General features: G+C 41.7%; 1 protein-coding gene across 1 annotated transcript in view; it reads left to right on the forward strand.

Moving 5' to 3' along the window:
• Window positions 1-14,160: 14,160 nt before the first annotated feature.
• Window positions 14,161-20,557, forward strand: part of IGFBP3 (insulin like growth factor binding protein 3) — a 32,754-nt gene continuing 26,357 nt past the window's right edge. The window contains exon 1 of the mRNA XM_084857730.1: window positions 14,161-15,493. Within this exon, the coding sequence (XP_084713856.1) occupies window positions 15,067-15,493 (427 nt within the window). The 5' untranslated portion in view covers window positions 14,161-15,066. The remainder of the gene's footprint in view (window positions 15,494-20,557) is intronic.

Below are 20,557 nucleotides of genomic sequence, written 5' to 3' on the forward strand. Positions count from 1 at the left end.
AAACTGAAGGAAAAAGAATAAGAATGGAGTTGGGGGAAGAGACTGAGGGAAGAGGGGTAGAAGGGGGAAGCAGAGCTAGCTACAGATAGCAGGCAGCAAGTGGAACTCCTGTCCAAATGTACAGATTATCTGTAGCCATGTCATATATTTTGATGTTTGAAGCTAAACAGGGCTGGGCTTGTCCAATACATGCAAGGGAACACAGCTCTGCCTGGGACGAAGGATGGGTTGCATATACAATTAATCTCCCCCATTTCTCTATTTAGTAAAATAAAACAATTACACTTATCACACCTTTTTCTTGTGTAAGTATGCATGCTGCTTTTATTACTTAAGGCTCAAACTTACATGGGAGTGGGGCTTACTTTCATGTAAATATGCTTAGGACTGAGCTGTAAATTAGCAAATGGGAACCTTTTCATTCTTTGTTCTTATTTTTACACCAAACAATAGCACATAGTCCATTCATGCTTTGAAAATTGTGTGATAAGTAGAGTACTCTTGCAGCGATAACAGGCCTTTAAATTCAATTGAAGGTTTTAGTTAAGATATGTACTGTATTTTAATATCAAAAAGGTTGTTAAAACTATGTAGGAATGCTAGTGCCTCCAAAGTGCTATTAAATGTTGCCCTCTTTGTATGACTACTGGTGCACTTTAAATGTTGTGTTGAAAGTCATCATTGACATTTTCTTGTTTAAACAAAGTGCCAAACTCAGTTTTGATTAGTTCCAAAATGCCAGATTTTTTCTAGGCTGTGTTTTCATTATCTTCTCTTATTGCCACATGTTGCTCATCCCACAAAATGGCACAGAAGATGACTTGGTCCAGAAGAGTCTTCATTGCTTTCAGTCTTTTTACATGAAAGATAATTTATGTAAGTCTAATCCTTTCCAGATGTTTGAACTGTTAGTTTGTGCAGTTGTCTGGAAAAAAAATAGTGCCAGGATTTTATGTTTGTCTTCTAAAAGTGATCTTGGGGGTCGGGGGGAGAGATGCTTGGGACCAGATTAATGTTGCAGTTCAGTTTTGATAATGAACTTTTCTACCAGGACTGAGCTGAAGGGGGGCATATCCCAAAAACCTTTGCCAGAATCAAATACCTCCAGTTTTCAGGGATCATTATGAAAAGGTGGCAAAATTCTTTGTTTTGGGAAGGCGGGTTGTTTGGGTTTGTTTGTGTGTGTTTTTCTTTTTGCTAGAAGGTCCCTGATTGGCTAGAATCATCCTATAGGAAGCTTTGCCCTCATTCTAAATGGGTTTCATTTGCTCTTAGTGACAGCAGGAATTAAGCTAAATCTGTTTGGTTACATAGCATTACGACATGATCACATTTATTACATGATCTCTTATTGGCTTGGTTTATTTGAGGAGTGAAATAGATGAAAAATGGCTGCCAAAATAGTTCTAATGGGAGGGAGGAGTGGCTGTGATCTGTAGCAAACAGCTACAAAAAGTTAGAATTCAGGGGTTTGGGGGAGATTTCTTTACTGTACAAAAATTTGTATGGAGTTTAAGACACAGTCTTTTTTTCTTTCCTTTTTTTGCGGCGGGGAGTGCTGCTAGTATAGTGTTAGGGTTATTATCCGTGATACTTTCAGTAGCCTGTCTTGAGTCTTAAAGGAAAGATGACAGAAACTGGGAGCCAATTCATACATTCTTATGGTTCACTCCCACGCTCCAGAATATGCTAAGAGCATCCAGTCTCAGGATGTCATTCTTTACAGAAGCACTGAAAGGAATGAATTATCAGATGGAAATGTGCTGCTTCCCCATACTGCCAGTGTCATGGAACTTTGTAATTCATAAGCTTGGAATATGAAATTTGGTGACTTGTAATGCTCACCTCAAATATGAGATCACTATGACCCCTGAGTTCCTATCCAGGCTCACATTTTAATCCAAGCCAGAGAAGAAGGTATGTGGGAGAGGAGGAAGGAGGGGAGGGATTTGAAGGGTTTTTTTTGGGGGGAGGGGATCGCAGAGGGATTGGACTATATCATGCTCCCAGTCGAGAGGACTCAAATCAGTGCCAAATAATCTGAGCTAATTCCCAAGCCTGTTTAAGGAAACTGAAGGGAGTGGGGGAAGGTGTCACCCATGTCAACTCTGCACGAGTGGGTTGTATCCAATGTTAGTCTAACTTAAGTGCTATTCATTTTAATGGGTCTGCTCTAAGTAGGACTAACACTGGGTACAACCCCATGTATCTTAAGCAGTGAAGCATAACATCAAGTAGGAGCAATTCAGTTAAATAAATGTAGGATTACAGCCTTAGTCTTGAACTGCCTCTATTGAAAAGTATTGTGTTTGAGTTGATATCAGGTGATACGAAAGTTCAAACTGTGGTGTTAAATTAGCATGGTGCATTCACACATGCAAGGCCACAACAAATGATAAAGATGCACATGTGAATCAGCCCTCAATTAAGAATAGTAAGTTTTCCCCACTAAAAGTAAATGATATATTTGCCAGAAATTCTTTCCACATTCACTTTGGACATTACCCACAAAATGCACCAATCATATTACACAAAAACTGAGAAAATACATTCAGATTTGCACCTTGTATCACATCTTTGTAAGTAAAAGCAGCCTTAAGTTAGCAGCATATTATTCTTATAAATTTACACAGTAGTTTGTTCTGTTTCCTTATATATAACAGCAGTCATACTAGGAGAGTACATCAGTTTCCTTGTGTTCTTATCCCAGTAACAAAAATGAATATAGGCAAATTCATGGAAGACAACACTGGTTTTTTTTAGCTAAAGTAGAACTATGGAAGGGTGGGGCTCTCTAGCGGTACAAAAAGATGGTTTTGAAATATAAGTAGATTTCATCTTCTTATGTTTAAATACGATAAGATCAATGGATGGAAAAGAATTAAGGAAATGGGTTCTGGGAGGTCTGGCAGTTCTTTATGGAGGCAAAATTTCGATGTATTCTGATGCAAGGAAATTTCAAGACACAATTCAAAAGACACAACAAAATGGGTAAGAATTCTTGGATGCTCTGAAAAATCAAAAGGGAAAAACATGAACATCTGCACGCTGGGTGGCTGCTATTTCTTACACAGAAATGCTTTCTGTGTGGGAATGTTGACATGTTTGACATAGTCCGAACACATTATTAGAATAAATCCTCTTGAAAGCATCTAAAGGAAAATATGACATAGACTAGTTCCCATCATAAATTTGTTAAAAGAACACCTTATCAGCTTTTCCTTCTGTGAAAAAGGCCAATATATAGCTTGATTTTAGCAAGGCTGCACTCACAATTATCAGACATCTTCTTCAGTAAAGTGGAGCAGTGTGGATTAGAGAGTGCTCCAGTAAGGTGATTAGCGCAAACCTAAGCAAGTCTACTCAGAAGTACGCCCCAGTGAATTCACCCAGTTAAGTCTGCATAGGATTGCAGCCTGATTTGGGAAACTCAGTGGACCTGCTTCTGAATAAATATGCATAGGACTGCAATGTATGCCACTGGTTAAAAAGAGCAAGAATTACTGAATTGTGTTCTACTTGAAAGGAGGCAGTGGATTATTAACCATGGGTTGTTTGAGGGTTGTTTAACCCTCAGATAACCCCTGCTGCCCAAGTTTGGATGACACGGCATGACAAACCAATGGCAACTCCCGCGCAAGAGCTGAATATTCAAAATGGCCACTGGTACATGATTGTGCGAACCAGGTCAGTAAGTGGTTTTTCACAGATGTCTGTTATGCACCCAGTGTAATATAATATTACTTTAATGACATACCTAATGTATTAACAAATACCTTGCAAAATTAGCACAATAAAATCAATTCATTGAATAATTATTCATATTAACAATGGAATGCCTAATGTTGAAAGTTCAGATTCATTCAATAAAACTTCATTAACCCAATCGACTCAAGAATATGGGATTTTATATATAAATACCTATAATTATAGCACTATAAAATATAGTTAAATATTGCCCAAAGTGTATATGGTTGTATATTATCTTTCATTTTATCCTTCCAAGCATACCTCACTTTTCATTAAAAGTTATCTACATGCCTATCTTCTCTTACACCATTTAATATTTTACTTAATTATTTGGATGACAAAGAACACTCCTCAAATTTCCAGATGATGCTATATTGAGGGACTGCAAAAAATATTAGATGAAATTCATATATACATTGATAAACTGGAGATGTGTACCATACAAATGGTAACATGAAACTCAGCAAAGAGAAATCAAAAGTATTACATACAGGATGGGAAAATAAAGACACACATGTAGATTGTGGGTGTTTTAATCCTGCATCAATGTTTACCTTAGACCGAACTCAGTGTTAAACTTAATGTAAAGAAGGGCCATTTATATGTAGCATTTATTGAGCTGAAAGCTGCATTTGATTCTCTTAGCAAAGAGAGAGATTATGGGTTGAACTTTTCAATATAACCATTGATTACTGATGGTTGTATTTAGAGCACTGTACACTAACAAAACTGTTAAAGTAACATCAGCTCCCACAGGTGAAACACATGCACACACACACGCACGCGTGCACACGCACAGACACACCATGGTCACCAGAGGAGTCAAACAGGCACCCTTTCTTTTCAATTTCTGTATAAAGTATGTCATTGCCAAGTTAAAGGATGACAAGTCTCTCCCCCTAACCCACCCCAGTTGATTCAAAGAAATTCCCAGTGTTATATACCAATTATATTGTACTCCTTTAACTTACACAGGTGGATATTTTAGATGGCTATTTTCTCCAGTGTGGAAAAAATAACAAGCAAAGTTCTAGTCTTTGGTAAGCCACCCCCAAAATAATGTATGGTGAATAGACAATTAAGCAGGTTAGGTGTTATACTTACCAAGGGACTTTATTCTCTGAACAGATGGCATGAACATCTACATGCTGACAGATTCAGAGCTAAGCAATCTACAAACGGCATTTTAAGTTTGGGGGGGCCTAAATGAAGATAGTATTAAGTACACTAAGAGCACAATCCTATGCATGTTTAGACAGAAAAAAAGGCCTACAACTCCCAGAATGCCCCAGCCAGTTGAAATCTGGGGCCATTGTGGATCATACAGTCTGGAAACTACTCAGAATACTATCCTGTGCTCAATATGAGGAGCCCCAAGTGTACACCCTCAGTACTCCATAGGTCCAAAACTGGAAATGCACACTCATATATTGAAGTGGGCATGCACATTCATAAATTTAACTACTGAATAAAACCATTGACTGTGGGAGACACTAGGCTTCTGAAACTCTACCACAAAGAGCAAAGCTCTAAAACTAAAAGGGATTGCATTTAGTTCAATGCTATGGTTTCTTCCGTGAATATTTTTGTAATGTGACTCAGTCGTCAAAGACATATCAGTAGTCAAGGATCAGATTAAAAACAAAAGGAAATATATGTTTATACAATCTAAGATGTCCAAAGCAAGCATGGTGAAGATTGGCCCATCCCATCATATGATCACACAGATTTTCGGGTAAAAAGTTATCTATTGGTTCTTACCATATCAAAATGATTTCCATAACGATGAGCAAAGTTCATGGCACCCAAGCAGAAATAGAATAGGCAATAAGTGGATGAGTCTACCAATGGCTACTAGTAGTCAAGAAGGATATATGGAATTTCCAGGTTTAGAGGCAGTATACCTCTGAATACTAGATGGGGATTGAAAATGGGAGAGTGCTCTTGCCTTCATGGCCTGCTTGTAAGCTTTCTAGAGGCATCAGGTTGGCCCCTGCGGGGGAAACAGACGCTGGAGTAGATGGACCATTTGTCTCATCCAGGAGGGTTCTTCTTATATCCTTAAAGAGTCACAGCTACATATGTTTCACTGATGCCAACAGGAAAGGTACTGTAAGCATGGACAGGATGTATAAAGTGATACCAGGAATGGGTAAAAGCTACTGAGCTTCAGCTATTGAGCAATATAGAAATGTAATAAATAAATACTGGATGTGGTCAGGATACAAAGGCCAGACTTGGCGATTATGGAGATATTTCACAGCTCGCTGTGACCGCTGTATTTCACAAGAAAACCTACGTGGTTCAGAGTTCTCCTCTAGCATTTATTTATTTATTTATTTCATTAATTATACTCCTCTCTTCCTCTGTAGAGCTCAGAATTGTTTACATATTTTCAGTTGTCCTCAGGAGGAGACAAGGCAGTGGGAAAGGAGATAAATAAGTGGCATTGCACTTTGTACTTCATCTTTGTAAACTATGGGGGGGTTGCCTTTGCTCAGGGATAAATTATTCACAATTACATTGATTTGGGGATGGGCTGAAACTTTTCAAGCATTTTCAGTGAATTCTTTGGGGAAAGTCTGGGCTTTTTCTGAGAGTTTTCTGAAATCAGTGCCATTCCAAACGCTTTTCATCAGACCTCCTCTGTCCCCAGTTTCCTTTCTCCCCCTCTTTCCCAAACTTACCTTGCGAGGGCTGTGGGAAAGAGGGAAACCAGTGGCAGGGAACGCTAGAGCCAGTCTGCTCAGAAGCCCCCATTACTGCCAGGAATGCCCGAATGTGTAGGGTTTTTAATAGTTTCTCCTGGGTTAATGAACTGAGGTAGTGGAAATTATTCTATGTTCTAATTATTATTATAGGTGAAAACCTTTTTATTTTCCCAGCATTTTAGCATTATAGTCTTTTAACTTTGCCGTATTAATTTGTTACTACATTTTGAATCTCTGCATTGCTGCTAGGTTTTATTCTGGTTCTATTTTTATACTGTAGTTTTAAGCTTTTATATTTATACTGTTTTTATTCTGTACTTTGTGGTCTTAATTTTTGTGAACCACCTGGAGAGCTTTGACTATTGGGTGGTATAGAAATGTAATAAAATACACAAATAAACAAACTAATACTAAGTCCCACAGTTCTCAGCAGTGATGGAATTTTCTGAGAACATTTGTTTCACATTGATCTCTTCAGCTTTTTGATGTAGGTCATTATTCTGATTTTTTTTAATGCAGTTTCATCATAATAACTTATACTGAAACTGCACATCTACCTAGCCTTTCAGATAGATGAAAAAGTTACATTATTCCTCCTCCTGCAGCCAAAGAAGAAAGAGAAGATTTAAACTGACAGGAGTTAGACTCATATTTTCCCTAACAGTTGATGACACCCTAGAGAATTGTGGTACTAGGGTTTAAATTGAATCTGGCTTTTGCGCCAGTACAGCACCTTTTTAAATGTGGTTTCTTCACTTTGTTTTTATTGTATGATACTGTTCTAATTGTGGTTGTAATTTTATTGTTTTGTTATATTCTGTAAAGATCTTGAGAAATTTTCATTTTTAAAGGGGGTGATGATAGTGATGATGTTGTCAAGTACTCAATCTCAAAACAGATAGTAGAATAATAATAAAAAGTACCTCTGAGGATATGCGGACTGATTTACTCCCAGCACTCAATAACTAAAGTGTGTCCTGTGTTTCTTAGGTTAGAGGGTAGGCTTCAAGACAAGATCAGAGAATGTATCTTCCATGACCTATCTTTAAAAAGAATTAGAACTGCTTGCCACTCTATTATAATTTACCCCAAGATGCAAACTCTTTTAACCATACACCCCACTCAACTTAACATACTGATCATCCCAAAGATGGATGGTCTGTGGTTGTACGCAGTTCCATACTTATCAGACTGTAGAGATTAAACTGTTTAGAAAATAAAGTCCACATCCAAAAGCTGCTGTGATAATTTGAGCTTCCTGTAGAAAAGTTGTGGCAGATTTAATTATCTTTGCTGAAACACATAGAAACCAACCAACGATGTTGCTTCAATGGAATATTATGGGTTGACACTGCTTTGCCAGCAATATAGCCATCATTGCAAGGTATAATAAAGGCTTTTGTGCTGCTCAGAATAGAACAGAAATTCAATTTCAGCTATCTACATTTGTGCTCAGTCCTGCACACCTAATACACATTAAGAGCCTTTCCACACTTATATGGCAGCAAACCCAGGTTTGCAACCGAGTGTGTGCTTGGCAGGGAGTTATAGCCAATCCTACATTATTAATGCATGTACTTGTATGATATACACATTTCTAAATATGTGTTTCTTTTTTAGGTGTATATTTAACCAATATTAGGAGTAAACCTAAAAAATATCCTGTTTTGAATTGCCCTAAGTAACAGTTTACAATTGGACTGCAACTGGCAGATAACATAGGAGCAAGAAACGCACAGAAACAGAGCTACTGGTATCAGATGGAGTGTCATCACTTTGGTATCAGCATAGCTCCATAATTCTCTAGACCTGTGGATTTAATGAAATGTATGCTGTTTCCTTATAGTTTGGATACTCTGATTGATTTTGAGTCTATAGTTTATTTCATTAAATCAGAATTCTTGAACATTCTTCCCCTCCCCCCCTCTTTTTTTTAGTAAAAACCGTGTTATCTTCAAACATTGGTCAACTGGGGCCCCATCTACATGGCACCGCTTTCACCCCCCACCCCATCGCAACTGCACAGCATTGCAGCTTCGAATTAGGTTCTGGTAGTATACACTTGCGATTTACTGTGCAGTCCCCTAATAGACTCCACCATGCCCTTTTTTTGCCATTATACTTTGATACACAGCTGTGCAGTCCCGTGAGCATGGGGGTGCGACACTGCAGTGTCTGTTTTGGATTTTATGGGTTCTGTTGTGTCTTTCCATCCCTCTGTAGGTAAAATGTGGGTGTTCTGTGTCCCTTCATTTGCACGCCATCTGTTCATCAGTTCCCCAGCCTGAGACTCTCGCAATGGTTCGCATGAGTGGTACATGCCTACCCATCGCTCTGAAATGCTGACTGGAGTGAAGTTGGTCCTCCCTCAAGACCCCCCCAGCCCTTGGACACTGAGTCCAAAACAACCATTGCGAAGATACGAAGCTGCAAAAATGTGCAAAAGTGCGATTAAATAAATGAAAACACTTCTCTGTACCTCTGTAACTGCGCAGCTGTGAAGGGAAAGGGGGAGTAAAGGGGCATCACAGAGTGACACAAGCACTATGCATGCCTACAACACGCCCACTGAAAAATGCGAAGTCGGTTTGGGGCAGGGACAGATGGCTCGCAACAGCGGGAAACCTGCAGAAAATGAAAAACATCGCAGCAAAACACCTGCTTGGAAATCCACATTTTCTGGGAGAAAACCATGGATGGCAGCAAAGTGGCATCTGCGGCATCTATCCTGAGGGACCTCGACTCGCAGCCACCCCAGAGTAAAAGGCTAGTGTAGATGGGGCCAGAGTTTCTGATTACTGACAAAATGCACCACATTGAAATATGTGTTGATTTACACCTAATGTGCTGATTGCAAGGACTATAAATCAGACAGAATTCTTCCCTTAAGTGTGTATTTTAATAAAAATTAGACCAGATTAAGCCATGCCATAAATAAATACAATTATAGATCACTGAAATTGTTATCAAGAATGCTTTGATATCATAAACCCACAAGTAACTCTTTCATTTCACTATGGTCAGTATTTCCACTGACACAACAGCATAATAAATGTAAACTGGTTTCTTGGAAAATCAGGGTCCAGTGCCAAAGCTAAAAGTGATCCACAAGTATTAATGGGATCTGGTGAACCTCAGGCAATTTTGTCCCATCAGCTTCAATTTTGTCCCATCAGCTTCATCATCATCATCCCCCAAAGCAATCTCCATATACTGGTGTAGCAGGGCGGCCCAGAGTGTGAGCTGTGAGCGAGGATGTCTCTGTTACAAATCTGACTCTGGCCATGAAATTGCTTGGTACCATTAAGCAAGCCACCACCGATGGAACCGTGCCTGATGTATTACGTCTGCAACATGCAGCTAACGCTTCTTTGATTGATTGAGCTGAAGTATTTTTATCCCAGTGCTCAGCCAGAAAAGGCTCCCAGAGCAGCTTACAATCAATCAACTTATAGGGTTGCGGTATGAATTACTGAACTAATGTAGGTCAGGGGTGAGGAACCTCCAGCCCACAAGGCGTCTGAGGAACTCCCCCCTACACCCAATCCCCTTCTCCTCCCCCCCCCCAATCCCAAGGGGCTCTGTATGCCCCTTGGAAGCTGCTGCTTCAAGGCTCTCCAGGTGCTTTGAAGTGGCAACTTTGGAAGACTCCACACACCCCTCACCTGTCCGAGGAAAAGTGATGAGTGCATGCAACTGGCTCCTTTGCTTGAGGCACCCTCACCTATGGGTGTGTATGTGGATGAAGTGTTTATGGAAGTGTTTGTCAATATGGGTTTGTGTTTCTGTGAGTGGAGTGTGTATAGCTGTGTGTGAATGGTGTATGTGTGTGTGGGGGTGTCATGCCCACGTCGGGCTCTTGCTACACTCATTGCAGCCCCTTGGAGGTTTGCTGGGTGGCAATTGGCCCTCAAGCTGAAAAAGGTTCTACCACCCCCACCCCCCACCAGATATATGTGAGGGGCTTTGCACACAAATTGTTATATTAATATTACCATATAAAGGAGTTTCCTGTTCTGTCTGTGTAAGTTCCCTTTCCCGACCCACCAAGGCCTGAGTCTGTGTGTTTCTGGATGTGATATATAACTTTTTGTGTGTGAACTTTTTATAAAAATGAGTAGCCAGGGATAGGGTGAAATAAGGTTTCTAAGTGCAGTTTTACAATCAACATGTTATCCACCCCAACTTTTGGAATGGGGCTGACCATAAATAAAATGAAATAACCAATTTATTTATAGGAAATAATAGGAAAACGTGTGCATTGTGCAAGTGCTTGGGAAAGCCTAGGCCTATCAGGCTATCACCCTGTCCTCTTCCAGCTATGCAAGGATTGTGAAGTATAGGAGGAAAATGTAGAACCCTATGGCTGGAATTCCCTTCGCAGGGAAGAGCGTATAGCCCCCCTCCCCCCCCCCGCTAGCCTCTAAGCAGATTTGTTTATTCTAGCCTGCATTTCATTAATGTTACGGTACTGTACTTTCAATTAAGGTTTCATCTGCTCCTGCCATCTTGTCATTTTAAAGATTTATGTATTGCATGTTGCTTTTTTGGGAGTATGTATTTTATATTTTAAAGGAAGTGTAATCTGCTTTGTGAGGGTTTTTACCCTGAAAAGCAGACTCTAAATGTATTTTAAAAAATAAATGAATAAACTCCGCTGAGCAGCAGTTGCATTTTATGAACATGCCCCAGCTAGGGGTATAGAAAGGTGGTGTTACCAGGAGGTATGGATAATGGAAGCTCCAGAGGTGTTTGTGTGCACACCACACAAGGGCTTCCAGGGATGCTTATGTGGGCTACAGGGGATTCATTAGACATGCACAACAGGTAGGACAGCTGATCTGTATGCGTGTTTGGTGTGTCTGGCTTTGTATATGTGTGTACTTTGAGCTGAGTGAAGTATGGCATTCTACTACACTAGGGAAAGCTGGAGTGTGCATGGATTGGAAATCAGTGGTTTACAGGGCTTTGTCTACACATCCTGTGACATGCAGGAGTGGGTTGTAAAGCACTGGCTCACCCTTGCACTGGAATCTTACATTTTGCATTTCTTACTAGTTGGTTCAAATACAGAACCTTTAAAGATTTTTTAAAACTGGCTGTGAACATAGAACTTGCAAATGAAATAATTACATGGATTGATGCTTTAGTAATGTCTCTGAAATGTGCTTTAGTAATGTGTCTGAAACATATTTTTGGCTATTATTGGCATGGGGTTGCCACACTTGACAGTCTTGTGCCCAAAGTGTTGGACTGGACATGATTCTGTGCTGTGCTACAGAGGACATATGAGGTGTGGGTTTGGGGTGGTCCAAAGCAGATTGTGTGATGCACACCACCAGCTGCCTATTCAGTTCTACACAATGTAATGTGTTCCTCATTATTGGAATGGGGGTGCCATGTTTGACAGTGTCTTGTGCTCAACCAAGTGTTGGACCAGATGCTCATGCTTATAGAAGACACTGTCTGGGAGGTGTGGGTGACCACAGAAAGAACTCTGGATCTCACATTCTCCGCTGCTGGGGTTGTCACTCACCTGGCCGCATGGCAGGACTTGTCCTGGGCAAGATATATAAATTGTGATTACACACAAAATCATGTGATTGCTGCAGTTCTACTGCCTATTTTCCATTTCGGGGTGTAAATCTTGACCATAAATCACATTTAGTATTATTCGTCCCATACCGCAATAATTCACCCATTTTTGTGGCATGGCTCAAAAATAGAGTTCTTTACTCTAGAACCCCTGCTGGTATAAAACCCTGCCACCACTGCATTCACAGTTAAAACAGATGCTTTTAGACATCTTTACTTTAGTACAGAACTCCTGCTGGTATTTGGAGTATACAAAAGTCTAAGCTTTCATTTGGTCCCAATCCATGAACAACCTCTGTGTTCCTTCAATACAGGCCACAATCCAACACAAGGCTTAAGTGTGCTTAACTCCACTGAAGTAAAGGATTGAATGCACTTAACTCTGCATCAGATTGTGGCCACAATCTACAGTAGGACCCCAAAGCTTTTCAGACCACACTGCCTATGAGAGATCTATGTTTTATTTTAATTAAGAGAAACCTTTCCTGCAATAGTATTTCATTTGGAGAAAGTGATCAATACCCTCTTTGTAAATCAGCTCAATCACATTTATTCAGTTCCCTCAACTCAGTGCTGGACAACCAGCGACCTCTGTTGGTGAGTTTACAGAATGAGAAGAGAGACAAAGAGCTTTGCAAGTCATCCCTGCGTAAGATTTTAGGGGAAATGGGGAGAAATTAATTGCTCTTCTCTTGAGCCCATTTTAAAAGGTATTTTCTAATGTCAGCTACCAGAAACGTCAGTCCCATTATTCCTTTTTTTGTATAATGGAATTAGACATGAATATGCAAAAATTAATGGGACCATCTATAAATTGCCAGAAAAGCAGGAAGTCACTAAGATTGACTTTCCAAGTGGTTTTATAATTATGTCGTTTAAAAAAGCAGATTTTTGCTTACACAGATGACTCGTAGTGGTACTACTTCAAGAAATAAATTCCTTTCATTTTTTCTTCTTTGTTTTTAGAGATATAACCCAAGTGACAGAGGAATGATTGGGAGCTGTTAATGCTGGAAAGTGGCAGAAATTTATCAGTCTTGCTGCACTGGGGGGGCGGGATACTTGTTTACTGGACAATAGTTTGGGAGCATCTGCATTATTGATTTTGCAGGAATATATACAACTGATTTTAATGAAAGAAGAGCTACTCATTATCTATGTACAAGCAGATGATTCCCTTTTTATAAAGATGGGCAACACATTTTTGTAAGTTTAAAGAATATTGTACAGAATCGCAAAACCAAAATGTCACCCTCAATTTAAGTTACAGGGAGTATTTGATAGGAAGCACAAAGAAGTATATAATTAAAGTGATATAACACACAATTTGTACTGAGGGCAGAAATACCCCCCTTTCCCCTCTAGCAGGAGAAATAAAAAAAAGTGTTAGGACTTTACAGAGCACTTGAATATGGTACTTAGGAGAAAGCAATCTTGCATCTGTGTGCACAGAAAAGAACTATGGTCGCCATGCCAGGGTACCTGGATTAGAGGAGAGGCTGAGAGGGGTGCGTGCATACATGCACATTCACACACACAAATAAATGCATATGTCTGCATACATATTTCAGTTTTACAGGGAGCTGCAAACTGTCATGTGAGATGAAAGCTGGTTCCAAGATAATGTCCTAGAAACTGACTGTGTGTTTAAAAAGCACGCCTTTCAGGTTTATCTGTTCTTTCAGCCAGCTCCAACGCGGACAGGATTGCAGACAAGAATCCAAAAAAGGCATTCCCACTTGGTTTTCTTCCTGTCTTCTCTTCCTGAGCCAAGGAAGGGGGGTGGGGTGGGGTAGGAATCACTTTTCCTTGAAACGAAGGCACATGTTTTAAGTTTTTCTTCCTTCTCTCTCTGCCTCCCCCCACCTTCTCCAAAGTATCTGCTTGAAGAAAGTTTCTAAGAAGTGCACTTAAATCACCATTATGAATCACTCGCCTTCCCTCCCGCCTTCCTCCCCCCTTACAGTACTTTCTGAACGGAAAACTGGATTTTAGTAGTCACTCCCCTTCTATCCCACTGCCAGAGTTGTTCATTATTCATAGTCCGGGGCGTGTCCTAAGCAGGGGTTCTATATAGGCAAGACCTTTAGCTGAATGAGAGACCAGATGGAGCAAAGTTAGAGAGTAGAAGCAAATTGCAGGCAACAAAGAGATTTAAAAACGACCAAAAAGAAGGGAACTTCATCTTCTTTAAATTACTATTTTGCATCTCCCTTTTCTCTCCTCCTTTCCTTCTTCAGTCTTAGGGAGTTCTTTTCCTCCCCACCTGAGATCCATATCATTCTAGCTGGTGTGTATGTGAGGGGGATTTTATTTTTTTTTCTCTCTTTTTAAAAATTGTGTTGCAAAAGAAAAGGGAAAACCCAACAACCCCAAAGCCAGCGATTTAACAGCTTTGCAAAGAAAGGGGAGGGCAAAGAGCTAGCTTTAGATATATAAAATTTGAACAGCTCTCTTAGCATCCAAGGGGGGAAATAGGAGAATTGTTCCTGCTGGTCTCCTCTTCCAGCACTGAAGGGGCTGCGCGTCTCCTGTCCTGGCTTGTTCCCGCACATGATGTTGTGTGTGAGAGAAAGAGGCTGTTCTCCTCGAATCTCTTGACTAAGAGAAGGGTGTGTAAGACCTCCCTCCCCACCCCCCGCAAGATTTTTTTTTTAGACTACTGGTGCACCCTCAGAGTGTACAAGTACCTGTGCCTCTTGCCTCCCGCCCCCCCTCGGACAGGCAGTGAGGGCGTCGCGCTCCCCACCCCCGCCGCCGCCACTTCAGAAGTGTGTGTGTGTGTGTGTGTGTGTGAGGGAGAGACAGAGAGATTGTGTGTCCCCTTCTGTGTTGGGGTGTCCGCGCTTGCCTGCTCCTTGCCCTGTGCCCCGGGGTGCCCGTCGCCACCTTTGCGAGCGGGTGGCCGCCCCACGGCGGCTGCCGGCCGCTGCTCTCCTCTCGCTCGCCTGCCTGCCTGCCTGCCTGCCGCACCTTTTCTCCCCTCTCTTCGCCCCCTGTCGCCGTTGCTATGGTGTCGCGGCTCTACGTGCCGCTGTGGGCAGTGGCGGCGGCGCTGCTGAGCCGGCTCGCGCTGGCGGTGGGGCCGGTGGTGCGGTGCGACCCGTGCGACGCCCGGGCGCTGGAGCAGTGCAAGCCCTTGGCGCCCGAGTGCCCGGAGCTGGTGCGGGAGCCGGGCTGCGGCTGCTGCCTGACGTGCGCCTTGCAAGAAGGGCAGCCGTGCGGCGTGTACACCGAGCGCTGCGGCGCCGGCCTCGGCTGCCGGCCCCGAGGCGACGAGCAGAAACCCCTGCAGGCGCTGCTCGACGGCAAGGGGCTCTGCACCAACGTCAGCGGCGACGCGGCGGCGGCCGGAGGAGGAGGAGGCAGCTCCGGCGGCGGCGCCTCCGCCGGCAGCAGGTTCCGCGACCTCCTCTTGCGAAGCACCCACGGGCCAGGTAAGGAGGCAGAAAGGGAGGAAGGACAGGGGATCCAGGGCGGCGCGGAAGGCGAGCCCCGAGCCGGGCGCATTTCCCCCTCTGGGTGTGTGTGTGTGTGTGTGTGTAAGGCAGCAGCAGCAGCAGCCCATGGTGTATGTAGCTCGCGGACTGGGCAACTTCAGGCCTCTTCCCCTCTGCGTGGAGGAACGAGAGCCCGTTTTCATTGTGCGCGTAACAGACAATGCTGCAGTGTTAGGCGGTGTCTCTTTGTCGTAGTAATGCCAGCACCTCGTGAGGAGGGAGTGTGTGTGTGTGTGTGTGTGTGTGTATGTATGAGGGAGAGGGAGAGATTGCGTTGTGCGGACTACATGTATGAAGCAACAGCCTCAGTAATGTTAAACCCCATAGGATGTGTGTGGCTAGACTTGCCTCTCTAGCGTGCATGAATGCGCGCGCGCGTGTAAATTATGCATAACCCCCTCCCCCCCCCATGTGACTGATATACGTAAGTTCTTGGTTGAGTGTGTTGTGCTGAGCCACCTATGTCGTTTTTTAGGGCATTATAGAGAATGTGGGTGTGCACACAGGCGTGGTTACACATTTGTGCGCTGGTTCCTGTGTGTGCAAGCAGAACATCCTGTGCTGTGCAAAAGCACAGGCTCCCTCTGCATGTTCAGTGTCCTGGGCAAAGGCAGATCTTTTGTGTGCATGTGCCTGAAAGTGTTTCTTGAATAGTTTTCAGTCCGGAGTGAGTGAAGTAACTTATGACTAAGAAATGTCTCAGTTTCACCCACTTCAGTGTGTGTGTGTGTGTGTGTGTAAGTTTTCCTATGTACTGTTAAGCTTCGTATGTTCCAAAGTATTTCCTGGTGCAATACGAGCTTTTGATGTATAGAGCGGGTATACGATTGCCGGTACTCATGTGCCCTGTATACACATAAAATATCCTTTACAAAGTTAGTAGTCTTTGTGGATGGCAGTAATTTGGGGGGCAGTACTTTAGCCTGTCATTGTATGTACATGTAAATTGCTCTGTTTGGGGTTAGTTCTTGATGGTGGAATTGTGTGTATGTAATTTCCTGTGCAATTTCAGCCCCTGCTGTTCAGAGAACATGGAAGGTTTACTTTGTGTTCATGTCTAAAATGGTTTGTTTGTGTTCACGTCTAAAACAGCCTGGGGCAGCTCGGTTTCTGGTTTGTGTGTGTGTTTGTTACCAAAAAGTTTGATTTTAATACAGCATGGAAGGGGATTCTGATGTAAAATGTCACTTGTTTCTAAAAAGAAAAAGTTCAAATACTTCTCAGTAGGGTTTTTTTTTTTTTTAATAACTTCTATTTTAGTGTAGTCATTACCTTGGGAGGTTGAATTTCTCCATTTTATGTTAAAATTGTGACCATATTATGTTGTATATATATGTAAACTATGGATCATTTCAATAATATATATTTTTAAAGAAAGGCCTTTTAAAAAAAAGAGTAATCCATCTATGAAATGGATTACTACTTTGCAAAAGTTATAGGTCGGAACCACTGATTAAACGTGTAGGAGCCTTCCCAAATTAATTAGTGATCTGGCAAAACTGTGTCAGTCTGCTCATACTCAGCAGGCTACAGAAAGTATATCCAATGATTTATTTGCAAATTTCCTAGAAAGTGGGAGGGGAAGGGCAGGGAAATGCTGCATTGAGTTCTGGAAGCATTAGACTGAGGTAAAAACAATGAGCTGTACAGACCAATCCTATGCATGTTTACTAGAAAATAATTCCCATCGAGTTTATTGGGGCTTGCATCCTAGTGGGTGTGTCTAAAACTGCAGCTTTAATTTGTTTAGAAAATACTGATATATTATTCAAATGCACAGAAGAAGGTGTAAATGATCAGTTTCAAATAAAGGGTGCAATCCTGTGCATATTTAGACAGAAAAGAAGTCCTATGGCTCCCAGCAGTCCCCAGCCAGCATGGCTAGCTGGGGAATGCTGGGAGTTGTAGGACTTCTTCCTGTCTGAACATGAGCTGGATTGCATCCTAAACTGGCTCACAGGTGATGTTAGAAGGGGCAAATAAAGAGGAATCTTAACTGCATGATGTTGTTGGTTTGTTTTAAAGCCCAGGCTGCCCTATCTCCATTTGCAAGATGATTTGCAAGAGAAATCTAGTGGTTCCGCTTAAAGTGCAGCTTTAATTGATCACAGGTGGTTGAAACAACTTCCTTGTACATGTACATTTTCTCAGAACACAGATCAAACTGGGATTCAGGATCTGAAAAAACGTTGTATCACCTGAGAGATTAATTCCACCATATTGAGAAAAATAACATTTTGCAGGAAAGCATTTGTAAGAGACTGGTTTATTATTATTGTTGTTATGATTATGATTAATAATAATATAATCACGTGGAGGTTTTGCGATCTTGACCGCAGCAGCCCATCCTTTGGCTGGGCTTTTCTCACTGGAGAAGTTGGATACTCAAGTCTCCTCTTGAACTGATCCCCAAAGGACTCAATATAGTCTATTAATTAATTATTATACACTTGTGACTCCCACTCTGTGACAACTTGAACAAGAAAAAGCTTTAAATGTCTGTGTCCTTTATCAAGAATATGATGTTCACACTATCTTAAAGCACATTCAGAGTAAGAGGCAGTTCCTTCCAGGTCAGTGAGACCTAGCGAGCATAATTATCAGTTAAGAGGAGGAGGAGGATTTTGAAACCATATCCATCAGCAAAGGGCAGGCAGATGTCTGCTGCACTGGCTCCTTTTTCAACTTCAGGATATTCTGCATAACTGGGCTCTCTTCTTTCATCTTTGATTAGAAAGTATGTAGAGATTTTCCTAGGGTGAATAGAAGCAGGACCGTCTCCCTATAGTAGGGGATAAAGGATTCTTAGTGGCCTGAGGTGAGAAGAGGAGGAGAGTGGAAGGATTCAGTTCAGTAAACGCTGCTGATGCGCAACCTTTCTTCCTTCTCAGTGGAACTTATTGAGGGCACTAGCATGCAGTACCTACTGAAATATGTGGAGGATGCATCCTCCTGAAATCTGGTAAAGCAGTGTATTTTTAATTGGAAACCAAGTAGAGATTCGCCTAGAGCAAATAGCAGGACCCTCACTATTGCATGCAATTGGGCACTGGCCTTCAAAATATGTTCTGGGGAACACAAATAGTGTTCAGTGTGAAGATCAGCAATGGCAGGCAAGCCTTCCTAGACAAGAGCTTGCCAGCCACTACCAGTCTTCACCTGCAGTGTTTATCTGCAGGGGAGTGTTCAGTGTCATCCAAGTTACGTTGCCTGTTAGAATGGGACAATGGTGGGGCCCAAAAGGCCCAAGCAGCATGCTACTTAAACTATGTGTGCACCCTAGAACATGTTACAGAATCCTCTGCAACATGCTGGAACATGCCTGGATTTCTTGACAGACATTTCCATGGAAGTAGAAAGTTTTTTAAGCCATTGTAGTTGTATTCTCAGTGTCCAGGGTGAGGAGAGATGAAGCATTCAACCTTCTAAAGGGACAATCCTATGCTTCTTTAGACAGAAATGAGTCCTACAGTTCCCAGCATTCCCCAGCCAGCCAAGGTGGCTGGGGAATGCTGGGAAATGTAGGGCTCTTTCTGCCTAAAAATGCATAGGATTGTACCCTAAGTGACTGTTTTGCAGTGTTTGGCTTGGATGTGGGGAGAACCTGGCTAACAAATCTCACTAGGTGACCTTGGGCAAATTGCTAGCCTAGCCTTATTCATAAGGGTGTTAGGCTAAAATCTGGATCTGAGCTTCTGGGATGGAGGGTGGGACAAATAAGAAACAAACAAATCAGTAGTGCCCGTCTGTCTAAGGGGCAGACAGCATTAATCAACCATAAATTGGAGTTCTGAGGGTCAATTTTTAGCAAAGCAGTAATGACCTTTTTTATGGACGTACGTGCTGTGTCATGTATCCATTTTGTCATTAAGATACAGTCCTAAGATAATTATGTAGGTGGCAAAATGACTCTCTTTCATTACATTGGCCAGAGCCTGTAGCATTCAGATACTTTAAGAGACCATGACATATTATCAAATCAAACAAAAAAGAAATCCAAAAAGGCTGCTTTGCTTAGGCAACATTGTTTTTCTTTCCAGAATGATTCTGAAGTAATGTATCTAACTTGGCATCACTTGTATAATGTAATTGGATGCCACTGAGTTAGTTGTCACTGCGTAGTCAGTGGGACATATTTCTAACTGTGCATAGAATTGAAGGTGGGGGGAAATCAGATTTCATAATGAGTACTTGTTTTAAGAAATCTCTCCATGCCAGATTACAGAAATAAGTCCTTTCATGATCAAATAATATATTTGAAAATGTTGTCTAAATCTATATATGCAGATAGAAGAGTACATAATAATATGGGATGCTTGAAAAAAATCTACAAAGAAAATAACCAGGTTTTAAAAGAATGTACAAAATGTGTATTATGTAAAAAAAAAAAAAGAATCTCCCCCCCCCCCAATTAAAAGACAACATCAAGGAGGGGATTAAACATTGCTGAGATTTTGAATTAAACCTATAGAATGCAGGACATGCTGCGTCCTCAACTATTTGTTGGAAATTTAGATTGTTCTTGTCAACATTGGCTGTGCCAAAACCACTGACGGCAAGATGTTAAGTTTGATCCCACCCACTCCTTCTCTTGCCAACGTACTACATGGTTCTTCCGACTGCACTGCAATGTTAATCTTCCGTTCTGAATTTCTTGCCGTGTGTGGTTTTGAATAAAACGTTAGTGTCAGTTTTTGTGGTCGAATGTAAAGTCAGTCTGTTCCCTGCCCATCACTTAATAGTTGTACATTCCTAGTGATATTGCCACATGTGGCCTTTGGCTGAAATGTAAGCATCCAGTGAGCCTAAGAGATACTAATTTGAAAAATATCACAGATAACAAGGTACAGTTACACTGCGGGAGAAATATAGTGTAGATGCATGCCTCTTAACTGTATGGAAAGAAACATTGTGTCTTCCCCATATTTGAAAGCACTTCCTTTACACAGGAGATTTTTTCTTTTTTTTAACTCACAGGAAAAATCAAACAAGCATAATGTT

The sequence above is a fragment of the Heloderma suspectum genome, chromosome 5 (assembly GCF_057233095.1).
Source record: "Heloderma suspectum isolate Gila_16-S chromosome 5, 16-S_ref, whole genome shotgun sequence".
Taxonomy (NCBI): domain Eukaryota; kingdom Metazoa; phylum Chordata; class Lepidosauria; order Squamata; family Helodermatidae; genus Heloderma; species Heloderma suspectum.